At 43.3% G+C, this 20,945-nt stretch overlaps 1 protein-coding gene and 1 long non-coding RNA gene across 32 annotated transcripts in view; one reads left to right on the top strand and one right to left on the bottom strand.

Moving 5' to 3' along the window:
- Positions 1-388: 388 nt before the first annotated feature.
- LOC107127816 (uncharacterized) lies at positions 389-18,258 on the bottom strand. Of its 2 annotated transcripts, XR_006693262.3 has the most exons (4): positions 17,687-18,258; positions 16,752-16,930; positions 15,726-15,926; positions 389-619 (listed from the first exon to the last, which is right to left on the bottom strand). It is a non-coding gene; the product is annotated as an uncharacterized lncRNA (long non-coding RNA). The 2 variants fall into 2 exon arrangements; XR_001486062.4 differs by lacking the exon at positions 15,726-15,926 and having other exon boundaries at positions 473-619.
- A 152-nt stretch (positions 18,259-18,410) lies between these two features.
- Positions 18,411-20,945, top strand: part of MSI2 (musashi RNA binding protein 2) — a 432,504-nt gene continuing 429,969 nt past the window's right edge. For 21 of the 30 annotated variants that reach the window (XR_010582134.2, XR_010582133.2, XM_045376050.3 and 18 more), the window contains exons 1-4: positions 18,411-18,692; positions 18,986-19,026; positions 19,352-19,433; positions 20,147-20,231. Coding sequence is in view for 16 of the 30 variants with exons in the window: in XM_045376050.3 (XP_045231985.1) it covers positions 18,631-18,692; positions 18,986-19,026; positions 19,352-19,433; positions 20,147-20,231 (270 nt within the window). In the remaining 14 variants the exon portion in view is untranslated. Of the gene's footprint in view, positions 18,693-18,985; positions 19,027-19,351; positions 19,434-20,146; positions 20,232-20,945 lie in introns of those variants that run through there. The other 9 variants (XM_074019239.1, XM_074019236.1, XM_074019228.1 and 6 more) reach the window with 3 other exon arrangements.

Genomic DNA, 20,945 nt, shown 5'->3' with positions numbered 1-20,945 from the left:
CATTTGTGTGTTTCGTTGCATTTCATGTTCATCTTAATTGTTTTTTTCTCTTTATTTCTAGGCGTTTAAAATTCACTTATTCAACAAATGTTTTCTGGGCACTTGCTTTGTGCTAGGCTTGTGCCGCAAATAAGATGACAGGCAAAGTCTCTTCTCTCTTGGATAGGGGGCGAGAAGCAGGCAATTAGCAAGGAAACAGAAATTAGCACAATAATTTCAGAATGAGAAGTGCTAGGAAGAAGAAAAAATAGAATAATATGACAGAAAATGATTTGGGAATAGGTGGAAAATATTTTAGATTTTGGTATTAAACTTCTCTTCTCCCTAGACTTTACGGACAGTTGTTAAAGAGAGAGGGAAACTTTCCTACATCAATGAGTCCACCTTGTAATTTAAATAATTGCATCTTTAATAGGTCTCTTTACTTAGTTGGTATTTGAATGTTGAGCTTTTTAAAAATAAGCCATTGTTTGGAAGAGAATTATAGAAATGTAAAGTTTATTCATTCAACGAATACTTGTTGATCTCCTACCACGTGTTGGCATTGTTCTAGGTGCTGGAGGTACGGTAAAGGGTGAAACAGATGAGGCCTTGTTCCATGGAGTTTCCAGACAATTCTCTAGAAAGAAATAAGCAAAATAACTTCACATGGTGTTGGATCCTATGCAGGAAATAAAGAAAACAATGGGTAGGGAGGCAACTTTGGAGAGACTGGTCAGAGAAAGCCTTGTGAGGAGGTGGTATTTGAACTAAGAGTTGAAGGAGGATAAAGATACGGAGAAAAGGGAACTCATACATTGTTGGTGGGAATGTAACTTAGTACAGCCTCTATAGAAAACGGTATGGAGATTTCTCAAAGAACTAAAAATAGAACTACCGTTTGATCCAGCAATCCCACTACTGGTAACCTTTAACAGTATATACCCAAAGGAAAATAAATTGGTATATCAAAAAGATACCTGCACTTGTATGTTTACCATAGCACTATCTACAATAGCAAAGATATGGAATCAACCTAAGTGTCCATCAACAGAGAATTGGATAAAGAAAATGTGGTGGCTGGGCGCGGTGGCTCACGCTTGTAATCCCAGCACTTTGGGAGGCCGAGACGGGTGGATCACGAGGTCAGGAGATCGAGACCATCCTGACTAACACGGTGAAACCTTGTCTCCACTAAAAATACAAAAAAAAAATTAGCCGGGTGTGGTGGCGGGCACCTGTAGTCCCAGATACTTGGGAGGCTGAGGCAAGGAGAATGGCGTGAACTCGGGAGGCGGAGCTTGCAGTGAGCTGAGATCCGGCCACTGCACTCCAGCCTGGGTGACAGAGCGAGACTCCATCTCAAAAAAAAAAAAAAAAAAAAAAAAAAAAGAAAAAAGAAAATGTGGTACATGTGCACAATAAAGTACTACTCAGTCATTAAAAAAATCAAACAGCAGCAACATGGATGGAATTGCTGGAAGACATTATCCCAGGTGAAACAAGCTGGAGACAGAAAGACAAACACTGCATGTTTTCACTTATAAGTGGGAGCTAAATCATGTGTACACATGGATGTAGGATGTGGAATAACAGACAATGGAGACTTGAAAGAGTGAGGGGGCCGGGCGCAGTGGCTCACGCCTGTAATCCCAGCACTTTGGGAGGCCGAGGTGGGTGGATCACCTGAAGTCAGGAGTTTGAGACCAGCCTGGCCAATATGGTGAAACCCCATCTCTACTAAAAATACAAAAATTAGCCAGGCATGGTGATGTGCACCTATAATCCCAGCTACTCAGGAGGCTGAAGCAGGAGAATTGCTTGAACCCGGGAGGTGGAGGTTGGAGTGAGCCAAGATCGCGCCACTGCACTCCAGCCTGGGCAACAAGAGCAAAACTCGGTCTCAAAAAAGGAAAAAAGAAAAAAGGGTGAGAGGATGCGGGAAGTGAATGATGAGAGACTACTTAAATGGTACAATGTATTTGAGTGATAAATACCGTAAAAACCCTGACTTTGCCACCATGTGATCTATGCATGTAACAAAATTACACACGTAACTCATAAATTTATATAAATAAACTAAAAAATTTTTTTAAGTTAGCAAACAACTTTTTTAAAAGAAGAATAAGCAGATACCCCACATAGTGAGTGGAGAAAGAACATCCCAGGCAAAAGCGACAAAGAGCATACGCAAAGGGCTTGAAGAAGGAAACAGCTTGTTTTGTTTAAGAAATGATAGAGGGCTAGGCGTGGTGGCTCACACCTATAATCCTAGCACTTTGGGAGGCTGAGGCAGGTGGATCGCTTGAGCCTAAGAGTTTGGGACCAGCCCGAGCAACATGGCGAAACCACCAAAATTAGCCAGGTTTGGTGGCATGCACCTGTAGTCCCAGCTACTTAGGAGGCTGAGGTGGGAGGATCACCTGAGCCCAGGAGGTCAAGGCTGTGGTGTGCCGTGATCATGCTACTGCACTCCAGCCTGGATGACAGAGTGAGAACCTGCCTCAAAATTAAATAAATAAACAAACAAACAGATAAATAAAAATATAAATATAAATGAAAGAGATGATAGAGGATGGTGGTGTAACGTGAGGTTGGAAAAGCAGACCTAGAACATACTACGGAAGGTCTTTTAGGTGACAGCAAGGGGGTTCGATGTAGTGGGAAGCTGTTGGAGGGATCTGACCTGCATCTCATAAAGACCTCTTTGGCTACTGTGAGGGAAACAGACATTCTGGGGAGGTTCCAGAAGTCAAGGCAGAGGAAGAGCTAGTCTATAAGGTGGACCCCCCTTGTGAAAAATCACCTATGAAAGAAGCCAACATACAAAACATCCACTGGAAGTGATCAAGACTTCTGGGAGCAGCCGGGAGGTGGGATCTCAAGTCCAGATGTTGAATGAGTTGGGAGATTATATGGGACAGATCCAGAAGCTGATGAGGGGCCCAGGATGCAGATGAGGGAGACGGGATGAGCAGGCAAATGCCATTTCTTTTCATTCTGCCTATTTTGCTTGAGTCACCAGTTTGGTAAGGGGAGAGTTTCAACCATCTGCAAGTAATCCAAATGCTTTTACTAACCTGCCTACCCATCCACACCCCCACCAAAAAAAATAAAAAAATTAAAAAAAAAATAAGAAGCCAACCCCAGAGCTTGTACGCCTGCATTCTCCACAGTCATTTCTCTGTGTTACAGCTCTTGTCATCTTACATTATACATGAATAACTAATCAACCAAACACAAACCCACTGATGAAAAAAAAACGCATGTTGGATCTAGAATGTGAGCAGGGTAAAGAGTAATATTAATTTCACTGGCAAATAACAAAATGGGAGCAAACATGAAGGATGTTAAGACAAGACATGTTTTTGAATGCTTCTGGGAATGGAAACTCTCCAAGAATCAAGGGAAAGGGGAAGAAGGTTGGTCATATTTGGAGTGCACTAATACCAATTCTCTTTTCTTCTGGTATGCACATGTGACTACCTGCAACATCATCCTGGGCCAGGCCAACCAGTCATTTAAACCACCATGCTGTCTGCCTCACCTAGTCGAACCGTTCGTATAATAATCTTCCACTATTCCTCAATGGACATACAGGTGTTAGTCTTAACGCACCAATATTGTGGTAGGCTGGAACAAAACCTTTTGCTCTTTGAATGTCCACAGTGAGTAACACCATGCTAGGTATGTAGTAGGTGCTCAATAAATGTATCTTTCATACACTTCCTAAATGAAGTCTATCTCTTCCTTCATCATTTTCCTGAAAGATCTTTCTTGACCACTAAGGATGAACTCCTCATCTCCATATCCAGTGAGTGGTTTAGAAAGGTTTTAGTCTTCCTCCTCCTTGACTTCATAATGGCATCTGACACTGTTGTGACACTTCAGTTGTCTTCTGTGGCTCTGAACTTTTCTGGTTCTAATCTTTTCTCCCTGATGGCCTCTCTACCCTGACCTCCAATGATTTCTTTTCCTGTTTCTGCACTTGAAAGTCCATACTCCACAAGGACTCTGCTTTTCTGTCTTGTCACTCTTTCTTTATGAGAAATTAATTGTATCTCATTTGAAATCAATGCATGTATCATCCTCTGTCACATTACATGCAAAGTATCTGCTTATGGACCTGTCTGTCCAACTAAACTTCAAGCTCCTCAAAAACAGATCCCTCACTGTGTTCGTCTCTGTGCCTCCAGTACCTGGCACAGAGCTGGGCACTCAGTGAATGCTCCGTACACACGGACCCAACTGATCCATTCTTAAATTATGCTTGGAGTTGGCAGATTGGGCAGAAATTATTACCCCTATTATATATAGAGAGGACCCCAGTGCTCAAGGAGGTTAAGTAAACATTAGAAAGATGATTCCTGCAAGTGGCTACGGAGACTCCGTGTAATAATCATTCTGGTATTGCCAATTGCAAAAGGACTGTAAAGCTAATAGAGATGCTGTCTAAATACCGACATCCAATCCTTTCATGCTCTTCTGAGCAGGCTTGAATTTTCCAGTGCCTCTCTTAAAATACAGCCCGCAGGACTGAGCATAAAACTGCATGTGGCCTGACCTGCCAGCACGCGCTGGGAGTATTGCTTCCCTCCTTCCACACTCTGCTGTGCTATTAATAGAGCCTCAGATTGCATTAGGGTTCTCAACAGCCTCCTCGCACTGTAGGTTCACATCAAGCCGGTGATCAGCTAACCCCCCGGGTCTTTCTCATGCAATGCCTTCTGTCAGGCCAGGCCTCCCCAGCAGCCACTTGGGCAATGAATGTTTTTGAATGCTCATGATTATTTGTGACTTAGACTAGAAGGGACAACACCACATCATGCCCTCCTTTCTCATGTGGCATTTTGCTGAGTGGGTGATGGGGTCTTGGGGGTCCTGTTCAGAACCCAGAGGTGTGGCCAGCCACTGGGGGCCACCAGCATCATCAAACCCACAAAAGTAAGAGGATGATGGCAAAATTAATTTTCTGGCTCACTTCAAATTATTCTTAGGTTCATCCCTACTCCTCTTGGATTAGGGTCCTTTCTTGGTCTTGTTCTAATGCTGGGTGTTTGTATGCACAGCCTCTTTTCCCTCCCACCCATGGACATGGCCACATTTTGATTTCTCATGCCCTTTCCAAATAGTAGTAGTATTTTTAGCATGAATATCTTGCTCAGAAATTGACTGTACAGTCTATCCCCTATTGTCTTCACATCTAATACTTTTCTTTTTTCCCTCTGCTTCTCTATGCATCAATACCACCTTTGGCTAAATAGATTTGATTTTGAACTATTTGAATTCTCCCTTCATAGATGACAGCCCTTTTTCCCTCTCCTTCCTTCCCTTCAATTAGTTTTTTCAGCCACTTGGAATTAGCTGATGGGTAATTGTAGAAATTGCAACGTGGGCTACTGTGGTGGGTCTCAGTGTCAACTCCAGGGCACTTCTGAATCTGGAGGGCTCTGGTTTCAGAATCTGATAGCCCGGCCCTGAACTCTGGCATGTGGGGCTGTGACATGAGACACAGCTTCTCTTTGCTCGGCCAGTAGAGGGAACTGAAATGTGGGGCGCAAGGCGGCGTTTCCTCCGTTCGCCAGACGAGGGCGCTCATACCCATAGTCCTCCAAAGTTGTCATTTCTCACCCCAAAACAGATCTTGTCGGGTTGGCCTCCTTGTAACCCAAACATATGATGGGATGACATTACAGCTGTGCTACTGATTGCTGCTTTGACCGCCTCCTATGCTGTGTAAATGGCCAAAAGCAAAGAATTATTAAAAAGCAGGTCCAATGTTGCCCAAGCTCATGTGTGGTTTGTGGGTCTATGTGTTTGCTGCTGGCAAATTCGCGAGCAGATGGGACTCCGAGGCAAGGCGTGGAAGTGATGATGGAAATGTTGGAAATTCACAGACATAACTTGTAGAGTGTGTGAAGCCTGGTGCACGGACCCTGCGTATCTGCAGCTGCGATACTCAGATTTCGGTTTGGCAAGACAGGTCACGGTGGAGATGGGGCAAACTGCAAGGGTGGTGGAAAGGAGGCAGGGAAGGTGACGGTGGCCCTCTGTCAACTGTTTCCAGGTGGAGTTGAAAGGTGTAATCATTTTCTTCTGGGGGCCTCCGCACCTTTCATCAAGGCGAAGTTGGTGACTGGTTTAAAAAGAAGATTAAAAAAATTAACCTCGAGAGGCCAAAGGAGAAAATGGTTTCCAGGTGGAAAGGGATTGACAGAATGGTGCTCTTGTGCTGTGACTCCGAACTCCGAACTCCGTGGAGCATTCCAGTGGGACACTGTATTCCCACCCCTCCAGGCAGCACTGGGAGGCAGACAAGTCTAGGAGGCAGAGGGCTCCCTAACTGCCAAGCAGTGAAGATGTTTAATAAAATATTTACCTACACGTTTAAGAATAATGATGACAGCATGACAAACAGTGGTGAAACAGCTTTAGGGGACATGGAAGCGCAGCCCTGGGATATTTTTAATGAGAATGGTGACTTCCTATTTAATTCCCGAGGCTTGTCTCTTGTGCCTACCATACCCACGCTGACATCACAAGATACCGCCCATGACTGGGGAGGGGGTTCATCAGACTGGCCTAGGGTGTCCCCTGCAGGAAGCTGCCACATGGAGAGGCTACAGCCAGCCTCACTCCCAACCCCAAGCAACTGCCCACCTCTTGCAACTCCTGAAGATTACAGCTTTCTGATCCCTGCCCCCACCACACCTAGAAGGGTCCTCTGTTGTGGTCATTCAATAAATGATATTTCTTAATTAGGAATCTAGCTCTTTCTTATTCAACTAGACTAACAGGCACCCTATGCCCTGCTTGGGTGTGATAATTTTGAGTTGGAGACAAGGAAAAAGGAGTGGATGAAAGGGAGTAAAAGTCTTCAACCATAATACTAGATTTCAGCTATGCCCAATGTGAAAATGGAAAGGGAAAATGGAAAAATAAAATTGGCTAAACATGCTTTAGGTTTGCCTTTCCCTCCATTTGGGAGCTTTTTGCATTTTGCTCTCCGATTTGGGGAAAAAAATGAAAGAAAACAAATTTCTCTATCATTTAAATAGATCTTTATGTCTCTAAATATAATACATCAAACAATGTTAGGAGTAAATAAATTATACATAAAGATACTTGTTTGTTAGATCATTAAAGGCTGTTTGAAACATAGAATTTCTGCTGATGAGGTGCCTCACACCTGTAACTCCAGCACTTTGGGAGGCCGAGGCAGGTGGATTACCTGAGGTCAGGAGTTTGAGACCCGCCCGACCAATATGACGAAACCCTATCTCAACTAAAAATACAAAAAATTAGGTGGGCTGTGGTGGCAGATGCCTGTAATCCCAGCTACTCAGGAGGCTGAGGCAGGAAAATTGCTTGAACTTGGCATGTGTAGGTTGCAGGGAGCTGAGATTGAGCCACTGCACTGCAGCCTGGGCGACAGAGGGAGACCCTGTCTCAAAAACAACAACAAAAAAGAAAAATATAATTTCACTTTCTGTCAGCCTCACATCCTCTATGTTTTTTTGGGTTTATTTTTCCAGATATTTTATACCTCCAGTTATGACTCTGTTAGAAAGATACCGTCTTGGGGCCAGGCATGATGGCTCACTGCTGTAATCTCAGCACTTTAGAAGGCTGAGGCAGGTGCATCACCTGAGGTCAGGAGTTCAAGACCAGCCTGGCCAACATGATGAAACCCTGTCTTTACTAAAAATACAAAAATTAGCCGGGCATGGTGGCAGGTGCCTGTAATCTCAGTTACTTGAGAGGCTGAGGCAGGAAAATTGCTTGAACCCAGGAGGCAGAGGTTGCAGTGAGCCGAGATCGCACTGTTGCACTCCAGCTGGGAGACAGACTCTGTCTCAAAAAAATAAATAAAGATACCATCTCGGCTTTCCCATATTATACAGATCCAGAAGAAAGACCAACTTAGGATCTCAATGCACATGATTATTTCATATTTTTTGGAAGAAAATAAACTAGTGTCGAATTTAAGAACATGCTCAGAAGTCATGATTTTTGAGGAAGGAGGCTATTTATTTAAATCGATATAAAGGACCATTAGTTTTAGACCTATAATTTATACTTGGTGAAATTTTCATGAAAAAAAAACACTCATTTCCCTAAATATTTTCTAGTAAAAACATGACTTGCTTTTTTGGTGCAAAGTCTGCCACACTGTTTTTAAAAGTGAGGCTTATGAGACCGTGGGAGAGAGATAAGTGAACAGCCTCTTTAATAAGAGAGGCGTCCAGCATGGTGGTGAAATGCAATACCAAAAAGTAAACAAAGAGCCTCATGTGAAAAAGACCAAGTTGAAATGAATCTTGCTTTTCCTATTTGAAAAACATGCTCATGGTTGTTAGTAACTGAGTCAAGACATTTAAATCATATATATACTTTTATATTTTGACAGTGACCTTTTATAAGTGTACAGTGGGGATAAGAAGATGAGCAAAGCCTTGCTGCAGAAAAAGCATTTCAGTTAATTGAACATGAAATGTGTTACCATCTGATAACATTAATAATATGTGATCGCTACTTTGTATCTAATATGCAGTTCATTTGGTTGGAATCGAAAGCATTCTATAAATGTTAGCATATGAATCCTGTTGCAAACCTATAAACTAAGCAGCTCTATTTTGGTGCATTTTGAAGTATCTCTGTGTTAGTTATCTATGCTGTGTAACAAATTATCCCCAAACTTAGCAGCTTCAAACAACAAATATTTATTATTGCAACATCAATCAGGAATGGCTTAGCTGGGAGATTCTAGTTCAAAGGCTCTCATTAAGTTGTAGTCAAGGCATTGGCCAGATTAACAATCATTTGAAGACTTGATGAGGGCTGGCAGATCCACTCGTAAGGTGTCTAATTCACAATCCCAGCAAGTTAGTTTGAGATATTGACAGTAAACCTCAATTCTTTTCTACACTGGCCTCTCCATAGGGCTGCCTGAGCATCCTCATGACATGGCAGCTGGCTTCCCCCAGAGCCAATGATCCATGAGACAAAGCAAGATGGAAGCTACAATATCTTTGTATGATCTAGCCTTAAAATTCACCCACCATCACTTCCTTCACATTCTGTTCCTTAGAAGCCGGTTACTAAGTACAGCCCACACTCGAGGGGAGGGCAATTCGACTCCATCTCTTGGAGGAGTCTTAAATAATTTGTGAACGTATTTTAAAGGCACCATGATCCTCTATTTACATAAAGACAGTTGAAAATGACTGTGGTTTACCTGCTAAAGGTCAACAAACTCCTGGTGAGACCCCACCTGGAAGGCGGCAGGCTTTTTTAATTTATTGTAAAGCAAAACAGAAAACCCGCATTCTTGAAATAACTGCACACGAATCCCAAATCTGCCTCTTTAAAAGGTCCAAGACCTTCTAAACACGGCAGGACACTTTCTGTTTAGAAATGGATGAGATGGACACTAGACTGGAAGGGTCAGCCTTTGATTAAGAGTCAGCTTTCCTCTTAATCAGCTCTGGGACCCGGAGAACAAAGACACTTTTCTGAGGGATGGTTTCCTCCTTTGTAAAATAAGATGGGCTAGCCGAATGGTTTCCAAAGTTGGTGGCCTTTAAGGTCCTCTGGGGAATTAAAGGCTCACTGATCTTGTGTTAAATTCACAATGTCCAGGAATCTGTACCACTTAAAAGCACTTGGGGACTCTGGTGGCCTGTTTTGCAGACAGTAGGAACAGCTGGGCTACATGATTTCTCATGCTTCCACTTTTAACATTATTTTATTTATTTTTGAGACGGAGTCTCTCTTTGTCACCCAGGCTGGAGTGCAGTGGCATGATTTTGGCAACCTCCGCCTCCTGAGTTCAAGCGATTCTCCTGCTTCAGCCTCCTAAGTAGCTGGGATTACAGGCTTCTGCCACCATGACTGGCTAATTTTTTTTTTGTATTTTAGTAGAGACGGGGTTTTACCATGTTGGCCAGGTTGATCTCGAGCTCCTGACCTCATGTGATCTGCTTACCTCAGCCTCCCAAAGTGTTGGGACTACAGGTGTAAGCCACCATGCCCGGCCAACATTATTTTAACTCTCCCCATCAGACTGGGTATGCTCATGTACATTGTTGGTTCTCCATCTTCGCTACAATCATAAGCAGAATTTTAAAAAATTATGATGCCTAGGGCCCTCCTTAGCAAAACAAGTCATTCTGGGGTGGAACTCAGGTACCATCATGAGTTGTTGGCTTGTTTTCATCAGGACATTTAAAACTAATCATGTTCAGCCTTGTTGGCACATTAGAATCACTTGGGGAGCTTTAAAAAAGCCTACTGCCCAGCCTGTCCCTCAGGCCAATTAAATCACAATCTCATGGGTAAAACCAAGAATCAGTGTTTTTTAAAGTTCTCCAGGTGATTACAACATACAGCCAAACTGACCTATGTTTGCCACGCTTGAGATAATTCTAATACTAATTCACCTGTAAGGGATTATTCCAAAAAAAAACCCAACATTTACATGCCACAGTGCTCTCAGAAAAAAAAATGCATTTAAAGTGGAAGATATTACAATTTTGAAATGAAATATATTAAAAATTAAATGGAACTAAGTTCGATTTCTGGCAATATGGCAGACTAAGTAACTTGAAAATCCTCCCATCATAAACCACCTATAAATACTGGTCAGGATGTAATAAACACCCATTTAAATGAGCTCTTGGGACAGTAAGCAAAGGCTCTCAGAGTCAGGAAGAAGAGGGAGATTATAGCATGGTATGCAAGTAAGCTGAGGTTGAGCTGGTCTCAGGCAGGTTTGCTGGTGTTGGGAGCCTGAGGTTTGAGCATCAAAATGGAAGGAGATTATGCTTAAGGTCCATTAAAAGTGGGAAAATGGAACTCAGAATCCCCATAAAGTTGGAACCCCATAAAGCTAGAACCTCCCGAATCACTGGAGAAATAATCAGTGGAAAAATAATCTCCCCAATGTCACAAGGAGACAAGAAAATATGCCTGTCTTGGCATGGGTTGAGGGTGGGGAAAAAAGGGCTTTACTGAGAATTTGGGATTATAATGTGGTATGGTCCAGGAACCCCAAAGCTGAGAATGAATACAGAAATACAGACCCAATGCCAAACTATACAATGTATGTGGATATAATCCTCCACAAGCAAGATGTAGCAGACACAAAGGTCCCAAGAACCTCAGGTAACAAAACTATCAGGCAGACTATAAACTAAGTAAGTTTAAAATTATTAAAGACACAAAGGAACCTTTGACACCATGAGAAAGTAACATAACACTCTAAAAAAGGTAGATTTAAAAATATAACTAAACAGGATTTCTAGAAATGACAAATGTAGTAACCAAAATGAAAAGCTCAGTGATGAGTTAAACAGCAGATTAGACAGAGTTGAAGAAAGAACAGCAGATGGATCTGAGAAAACTGCCCAGGAAGCAGCAAAGACAAAGTGAAGAAAGGTCTGACAGATTCAGAGTATGCTGGATAGAAGGAGAAGATGCATTATACATTTCATATAAGTACCAAAAGACAAGGAGAGGGATATTTCATTGACAGAATCCCAAAATTATGCATATACAATGAGTATTGAATCAGATAAAGAACAAGAAATTCATACTTGAATATGGCAGAGTAAAAATGCAGGAAGCCAAAGACAAGGAAAAAGTCTTAAAACCAGAGAGAAAAGACACATTACCTACAAAGGAATGACAATTAGACTCATAGCAAATGTTTCAGAAATTAGGAAGACATTAAGAATAGGAAGATATTTTAAAAAAGTGCTGGGGTAAAATAACTGCCAATCTTGAATATTACACCCAGAGAAATCATCATTCGAGAGTGAGAGTGAAATATGGTATGTTTGTGTTAGTGGAGAGAGCATATCACTCACACAATCCCCTGAAAAAAAAACTAAAGGTTATGTTTCAGGGGAAAGGGTCTATATCGAGAAGGAAATTGGTAAATACGGGCAAATCTAAGCGATGAATTGACTGTATATAAAATTATAATAGAGGTTAAAATTAGGGATATAAAAACTAGGTGGATCTAAAATAACAAGCAACAATAAAACATAATGAGAGGATGTAACTGAAGTTGAATCATTCTTAGCTTATTCAATAGTTCTAGGGCACTTGATTTACTTTAGATCACATGTACAGGTTAAAATTATAATCACTGAAAGAGTAGAAATAGAATTTACAACTTCCGGCCAGATGCAGTGGCTCACGCCTGTAATCCCAGAACTTTGGGAGGCCAAGGCAGGCAGATCAATTGAGGTCAGGAGTTCGAGACCAGCTGGCCAACATGGTGAAACCCCGTCTCTACTAAAAATACAAAAATTAGCTGTGGTGGTGGGTGCCTGTAATACCAGCTACTCGGAGGCTGAGGCAGGAGGATCGCTTGAATCCAAGAGGCAGCGGTTGTAGTGAGCTGATTGTATCACTGCACTCCAGCATGGCTGATGGAGCGAGACTCCATCTCAAAAAAAAAAAAAAAAAAAAAGGCCTCGGCCTCCCAAAGTGCTGGGATTACAGGTATGAGCCACCATGCCTGGCCAATAGGATCTCTTATACATTGCTAGTAGGAGTACAAATTGGAACACCACTTTGGAAAGCAGCTTAGTATTACCTTGTAAAATTTCACATTCACATATGTTACAACCCAGCCATTACTCCAAAGAGAAATTTCTGATCTATGTGCATCAGAAGGTAAGAATGTTCATAATAACACTGTTTATAATAGCAAAAAAAAAAATCCTGAAAACAACCCAAAGTCTTGTTTGTGAGAGAATGGAGAAACTAAACTGTGGCACAGTCACATAATGGAATATTATACAACTGGGAGAAAGAATGAACTACAACCAGTTACAAAAATCTAACTGAGTTCCCCCTGCCCCCCCAGGGACCTGGCTAGAGGATCTAATTGATTCTCAATAATTTCATATTGAGTAAATTATCAAGCCTCAGAAATTTTTCATAAAGTTTCAAAACAAAAAGTAAAACAAAACAGAATATTAGCCATTGATATGCATAAAACTTTTTAAAAAGCAAAATCATAACAAATACAAGATTCCGATTGATGGTTACTTTAGAGGAACAAAATAGGGAGGAGCATATAAGGAGATGTTACATAAGTCATTGTTTCTGTTTTAGTTCTCTGGTTGAATAGCAGGTTTATAGGTATTCATGATATCAGTGGATAAAATAAAATAGGACCAGGAGTATACACAATGATGCTAGTGTGCTATACTAGAGATTGTGATTAATATATTTTTGTGCCCCTAAATTGTGATATTTCGTGATTTTTAAAAATATCAGCAATCACAATTAATGTAAATGGACTAAACTTACTAATTGGCACAATAAATAATGAACCAGAGCTAGCTATACGCTATTTACAGGAGACCAAACAAAAAATTTGGGACATGGAAAGGTTGAAAGTAAAAGGTAAGAGGGAAAGCGAAAGATCTATTAGTCAAGGGCTAATCAAAAGAGTAGTTACATTTATTACAGACAAAATAGACTTTAAAGCAAAAGGCATTAGGGATAAGTATCTTCTGTGCCAATATTAAAGGAATAATTCACTAGGAAAATAGCAAATCTAAGCTTGTGTGCACCTCATAACAAGGCCTTAAAATACACAAAGCAAAAAGTATGAGAAGTAGAAAATGCATAGTTATAGTAGGAAATTTCAACAGTTCTTTTTGATGTACCTGACAACGTACTTTTAAAATACAGCAAAAGTTGAGAGAATTACAGGAGAAACTGGCAAATCTAGTCATATAGAAATTTTAATGTACTTCTATAAAAAGCAATAGGTCAAGCAGACACAATATTAGTAAGGCTACAGGAAATCTAGATAATATAATTAATAAGTCTGATCTAATAGACCCATATAAAATGCTATACTTAAAAATATACATTCTTTTCAAAACTACATGAAATATAAAAATTGACTGCACCAAACAAGTTTCAATAAATAACAAAGAATCTGCTTCATATAGATCCTGTTCTTTGAACTTAATTCAGTTAATTTAGATGTTAGTAACTAAAGAATAACCTCAAATATCCCTCAAATACACCTGTATTAATTCACTGGTCAAAGAAGACATCGTATCTGAAATCTAATTTTTTTTTTTTTAAACAGGATCTCGCTCTGTCACCCAGGCTGGAGTAGTGACGTGATCATGGCTCACTACAGTCTCAACTTCCCAGGCTCAAGTGATCCTCCCACCTCAGCCTCCTGAGTAGCTGGGCCTATAGGTGCATGTTAGCACACCTGGCTAGTTTCTAGAAAAGTTTTCTTTTGCAGAGATGGGGCCTCACTATGTTGCCCAGGCTGGTCTCAAACTCCTGGGCTCAAGGGATCCTCCCACCTTAGCCTCCCAAAGTGCTGGGATTACAGGCGTGAGTCATTGTGTCCAGCCTAAAATCTAAACTTTTTTTTTACCTCAATGATAATAAAAAGTCTGTATATCTTGTGGAGTATAGCTTGAGTGGTACTTAAAGTGAAATCTGTAGTCTTAAATGTTAAAATCAGAAAACAGATGGCTAAAAATTAATTACCCAAGGCACCAATTCAAAAAGAAAAAAAAGAGCAACAGAATAAATCCAAAAAGAGCAGAAGCAGAAGGGAATACTATGTGATATATATTAATATTACATTATATATTATATTCTACTATATAATAGTATATCTTTTCTATTGTGCCATATATAAGAATATAATGTCTAATAATGTATACGGACAAAACTTACTGGAACAGAAAAAGAAACAATATTTAAACTAAAGTCTGGTTCTCTGAAAACACTAATAGAAAGTAGAAAGAAAACACTAGTAAAAAACAACAACAACAAAATCTCTGGCACAGCTGATCCAGATAAGAAAAAATACATATAAAATGATATTTGGAATGAAAAAAAATAAACATTATGGATAGATACAGCAGAGATTAAAATACATTAAGAGATAACTATGAACAGCATTTTGTCAACACATTTGAAAACCTAGATGGTATGGATAATTTCTTTGAAAAATATAGTGTATAAAAATAGATTCAAGAAGAAAACAGAAAACCTGAAGAGATCTACAAGCGTTCAAGAAATGGAATCAGTAGTTAAAAATCAACCCACGAAATGTCTATCCCAGACCCAGACAATTTACCCGCAAGTTCTACCAAACATTCAAGGAACACATAACTCCAATCTTACACACACTGTTCCAGTAAATGAAAAAAGAAGGAACATTTACCAGTTCATTTTATGAGACCAGTATAACCAGACAAAAGCAGTATGAAAAGGGAAAACTGCAACCAATTTGACTTATGAACATGAATACAAAAAGAATCCTAGAATGAAATTAAATGTTGACCATCATTCATTCATCCATCCACTCATTCAGTCAATCATTATTTATTGAGCATTAACCGTGCGCCAGCAGGCACTGTGCTGGTACATGGAGAGCAGAAAGGGACAGGAGCTTCTGGCTTAGAGGAGATGGGCAATAAAGCAAATGATCATACAGGGTAAGGTACACAGAGGACGTTCTGGTAAGGTAATTGCATATCTAAGGGCATTGGACCCTGTCAGAGAGGTCTGGGAAAGATTTCCAGGCACATAAGTGGAGTAAGGGTGGATGTGGGAAGACTGTTTTGTGAGCTGTTGCAGGGCCTCGGGTGGGAGATCTGGGATGCAGTAGCAAGAAAGATGGATTTGAACTTGGGCTTGCTTCAGAAAGGCTAAGTGGAGATGTTGAATACAAAACTGACCAGAGCCTGGAGCTCTTCAGGAAGGGTGAGGCTAGAAATTTCAATTTGAGTGGCATCAACATGTGTTTAAACCCATCCTGGAAGATTGAGTTTGAAGAAGGAAGTGTCCAACATTGTCTTGGGCTGTTGAGACTTTCAGAGGGTTGAGGACTGATATTATGCTGCTCGTATTCTCCTGAGGCAGGGGCTACATTGAGTGAGCTGGAGAAAAAAATGCATAAAATAATAATAATAATAATAAGCTATTACAAATAATGTAGTGCATAGGGGCAGCCAAGAGGGAATTTTTTTGGACAATGAAACTGTTCTGCATCTTGATTATGGTGGTGGTTACATGACTCTATGCATAAGTCAACACTCATAGAATTACAGACCAAAAAGAGTAAAGGTTACCATATATAAATTAAAAATAAATGAGTAAAAATGTAGTAATGGAAACTTAAAATCCAGTTCTTTCTAAGCCACCGACTTTGTAACTGCAGCTCTAGACCCTCTCTGGATTTTAAATCAGTTCTGTAAGTGTCAGCTTGTGGAAGTCTATACCACAGAAGAAGGGCCCCCAACTCTCGCCTTGTGAGGGACGGAATAAACATGCAGGCAGCAGAGGCCACACCGAATTGGACTGATGATCAGAGGGTGGGGGTGGGGTGTAGGCTGGTGAGTTTGGCACCTCTGAGACCCTGATGTATAATGAGGGTATTAGACTAGGAAAGTCCTTTCTACCTAGGATGGCCTGTGGTTCTACTGTAAAAATCCCAACACAATACAATGAGCTCTGTTGTCTGCATACTGTTGAGAATAATCAATCATAATAAACAATCATCATAACAACTGGCCGTTCAACACATGAGACCCCAGATGATTTGGGAAGGAGCTTGGAGTGACAGGAAATGTTCGGGTTTGTGGTTTAAAGTCTTAGAGCACCTTCTCAATATGATTATATTGAGTAGTGATTGATAATAAACACGAATCAGGTTTACAGTGAAAAAGGAACTTTTACAACATTGGTTCACTTCAGCCTCTCACCTTCACCCCATCAATCCTGTCAAGGAGGAATTACTGCAATTCAGGGAACGGGGAGATTGAGGGTCTGGTCACTCAAGGATATGGCTGGTGTTGAGATTTTCCAAATATTCCATTTTTCCAAAACCCACAGTGGATTTGGTACAGTTTTGGTGTTGAGTGTCTTCCGTTGTCTCTTAATCCTATGAAAATTAATGGAAAAGTGTTAATTGGGTATCAATTCATACTTAACATTAATCTCAGTATTTGATGAACCACAACTTTATGTTGCCCCTCACGCCATATTAACTCAGTTTACTGCAATAAAACAATACAGATTTAAAACAATATGGATAATTGTATCCGTATTGTTTCCAATGCCCCATAAATTGAAACCAGCCCGAATTTGGCCAGCCTAGAATCTGCCGGAGAAACGTGCGATGCCTTTGGAAGGCTACAGACACCGTCTTTTTGGAGTTTTCAGTGCATGAAGGTATGAAACCAGCATTTATTAAGCATCCACTGTATGCCAGAACCCGTGCTGTACAATACTGCTGCTCCTAAGGTGGGAGTGATTCTGAAGCCTTCTGCCACCAGCTACCTCTGCAGGTCGTGAGGGGTCTTGGGCTATTTCAGTCTCATGCACTTTATTATCCTGGCATACAAAGGCTGGGTAATTTGAGAAATAAAATATATAACGAACGGATTAAACAGGGGTTTCCTGAAATAACCACCCTTCCCAGCCATCCCAGAGGCACTCCAAAAGCACTTCTCGTTATATACAAACATTTGCTTTGAACCTCAATCATGTGACCTTGACTCCTATAACCTATCATATTATATTTTTAAAACACTGTATGATTAACGCGGAAACCCTTTTTTTCGGCACTTTCTCGCCACTGGAATCGCGTCAGTTTCTCAAAGTTCCAAAATAACCTTTCCCGGGCACGGATTGGTACCTCTACTGGGGAAGGGCGGGGAACCGCGCAAGACGTGCCGGTGTGGAGCGAGAGCCAGAGAGAACTTCCAGCGCAAAAGGAAAATAAAACTTGTGGCTGGTGTTTGTGCAGGAGGGTCTCCGTTATCCTGAAGCCCCCGGATCCTGGGGGGTCTCGGGGGCCGCCAGAGAAGCGCCGGGGTGTGGGTTTGCTCCCGACGTCCTTGACCTAAATTTCTGAGCCGTGGCTGGAAACAGGGCACAGCGCAGGGCGGGCGGCTGGTGCCATCTCCGGATCTCGGCGGCAGGGGCCGGCAAACTTGAATGGAGAGGGCGAACTAGAGAGGGTGGGGGGCGGCGTCTTCTCCCCGGTCCGGGTGAGGAGCCGCAGCAAGCTCCCCGCGCCTCCCCTCCCCCGATCCACCCGCCCCCCGCAGCCCATGTGATCCAGGGAAGTCGGGGTGCGCTCCCCCTCGCCCTGCGCCCTGCCGGCCCGGAGGCGGGGTCCCCTCGGCCCGCGGGGTTCGCGCGCCACCCGTGTGGGTCCGGCCGTGGGGGGCCGAGTGTGCGCGCGCGGGCAGGCGGGGGCCGCACGGGGGTGCGTGACGTCACCGGCATTGGTTACACGACGTTCTAGAACTCCGCCCCACGTGCGCCGGGGAGGAGGGGGAGGAGGAGGAGGAGATGGGGGTGGGGAGGAGGAGGGGGAGAGGTGGTGATGGGCCGGGGGGGCGGGGACGGGGGGTGTGCGAGGCAGCGGGGCTGAGCTAAGCCGAGCCCACGTGTGACGGCTCTCGCCGCTGCCCCGGCTCCGCCGCTCGCAGAGAGATTCGGAGGAGCCCGGGCGGGGGGGAGGAGGAGGGGGAGGAGGGAGCGGAGATCTCGGGGCTCGGAGCCGGCCGCCGCTCCGCTCCGATCGCTGTGGGGCTCGGTTTTTTGGGGGTGGGGGGGCGGGGGGGCTCAGATATGGAGGCAAATGGGAGCCAAGGCACCTCGGGCAGCGCCAACGACTCCCAGCACGACCCCGGGTAAGTTTCCAGCCGCTGCCCACCGCGCCGCCTCGGGCTCGCTCTCCTTGCAGCGGCGGGGACGGCGGTGCGCGGAGCCGGGCATCTCCCGCGCCCCCCCGCCCCTCCCGCGCGCCCCCCCCGTGGAAGTTACACACCTTTGGATTGCATTTCGCCGTCACCTTCTCCCCCACCCCACCTCCCGGCTCTCGCTCGCTCGCTCCCCCCCGCTTTCCTTTTAGCTTTTGTAAGTTACACGTCAAAATGGCCGATCTGACATCGGTGCTCACTTCTGTTATGTTTTCTCCCTCTAGTAAAATGTTTATCGGTGGACTGAGCTGGCAGACCTCACCAGGTAAGGGAGGGAGGGGGGGACGCCTGGGTCCCCCCCTTCTTGGCTTCTTTATTGCTCTTTGTTATCCCGGTGTAGGAGCCCCCCCCCCGCCATTGGCTCCCCACTTCTCCTGTGCAAGGTTATTTTTTTAAATAGCAAATCCTTTCTGAGCCCTCTATGCGACCTCTGTTGCCGAATTTCCCCCGCGTGTGCAAAAAATGCAAAAACAAAACAGAATAACAACAGAAAACTACTTTTGGATTTTGTCCTTGATGAAAATTTGCATTGCTTTTTTTTTTCCACACCTTCTCTCCCCCCCCCCATCTCTCTCTTTCTCTCTCTACAGATAGCCTTAGAGACTATTTTAGCAAATTTGGAGAAATTAGAGAATGTATGGTCATGAGAGATCCCACTACGAAACGCTCCAGGTAAACCATTCCCTTCTGGATTTTGTCTTTATTTTAGAACAAAGTTGAAGTTTTATTTTTGGAGGTGTCTTCGGAAGTAGCTAAGCGGATTAGAATGGGGCTGAGGCGCGTGGCTGATCTCGAACGGGGCTCTATACCACCCCCACCGCCCCCCAGTAACCCCAGAGGTTATTGTTAATTGGAGCTGAACTCTGGATACAGAGATACCCATCTCTCTGCTTTAAGTCATTTTCCCGTCGCTTCTTTTTCTCTGTTTAAAATGACATTCAGCTTCATTTACTTTCGCATAGTTTTTTTTTGGTCTTAATGTATGTTTCCCCCACACTCCCAGCTCCCCAAACTCTTAAGATCCCTCTTAGAAAGATGGTGGTGAATCTCTTCTAAGTGCCGGGCTTTCTTCGGAATAAAACAAAGCGTTAAGAAAGGGAAGGGGAGGAGGAGAGGAAACTGAGGTGGCCAAAGAGTGGAGGCACCAGCATTTTCCAAGTTACCTCCACCCTCCCTGCCCCCGTTCCACTTCCCCCATTAACCTTGATGTTTTTTCTGGCGAGGTGGAGGGCTGTAGGCAGGTGGGGAATTGGAGGAGGGGAGTGGGAGTGGGGGTGCGTGGAGGGCAACTTTTGCTCCTCATTCAGCCTTAGGTCTCACTCCTTGTTGCTTTCAATGGTGTCACATTTTCTTGTTTGTTTTTCTCCCTCTTTGTCTCCTTTCAGAGGCTTCGGTTTCGTCACGTTCGCAGACCCAGCAAGTGTAGATAAAGTATTAGGTCAGCCCCACCATGAGTTAGATTCCAAGACGGTAGGTTGCTTTTTGTTGTTGTTGTTCGCCCCTTTTCAGGAACGGTCTGGGCATTGACAGCCTCATTTAAAGGGACAGCGCCTTCTTTTGCTTCTGTACTAGAGCTGGGTAGTTTAAACTGAGCTAGCGAGTTGATTCAAAAGTTTGCTGCCGTGGCTGACTTTGGGGTTTTCTTTTTAGAGCCTGTCCCATTGCAGCTTCAGATGCTGCCAAGGTTAGGCCTGGGGAGGAGAGGGTTCGGCTCCGGCAGAGTCTGCCTGCCCGGCCTGGGGACTGTGCAGAGAAACTCCACCAGAGAGCAAATGCAACTTTTCTTTGTCAGCCAAGCACAGCACACGTTCCCAACTGTGGCTCTGGGGATCAGCTTTGAGAAGGCACAGCCTGCTTTGTGGCCAAGGGGGACAGCAGTGGGAAGGAAGGGAGAGGGCGCTAAATACAGGTCCAGGCAACAGGTTCCTCCTGGGGCACTTGGGATTTGGAATGTGGTTTGGGAAGGGAAGGGGAGGCCGGCAGAGCTGAGCTGGGCATCCACTGGGGTGACTCCAGATGGCGTGAGATCTAAGGCTGATAAGGCCTGGGGGTTTCAAAGTGATTTTTTTTTCCTTCCTTTTCTTTCTCAGATCCTTTCATTTGAGTGTGGGTACTTTTATACATTACAAGTTTTAAAAATCCAGAGTAGAAGGGGGAAAAGTCTCCAGGCAGAGGTCAGAAGGG

The sequence above is a fragment of the Macaca fascicularis genome, chromosome 16 (assembly GCF_037993035.2).
Source record: "Macaca fascicularis isolate 582-1 chromosome 16, T2T-MFA8v1.1".
Classification (NCBI taxonomy): Eukaryota; Metazoa; Chordata; class Mammalia; order Primates; family Cercopithecidae; genus Macaca; species Macaca fascicularis.
The sequence above is the reverse complement of the archived record's forward strand: the minus strand, read 5'-3'. Positions and strand labels throughout refer to the sequence as shown.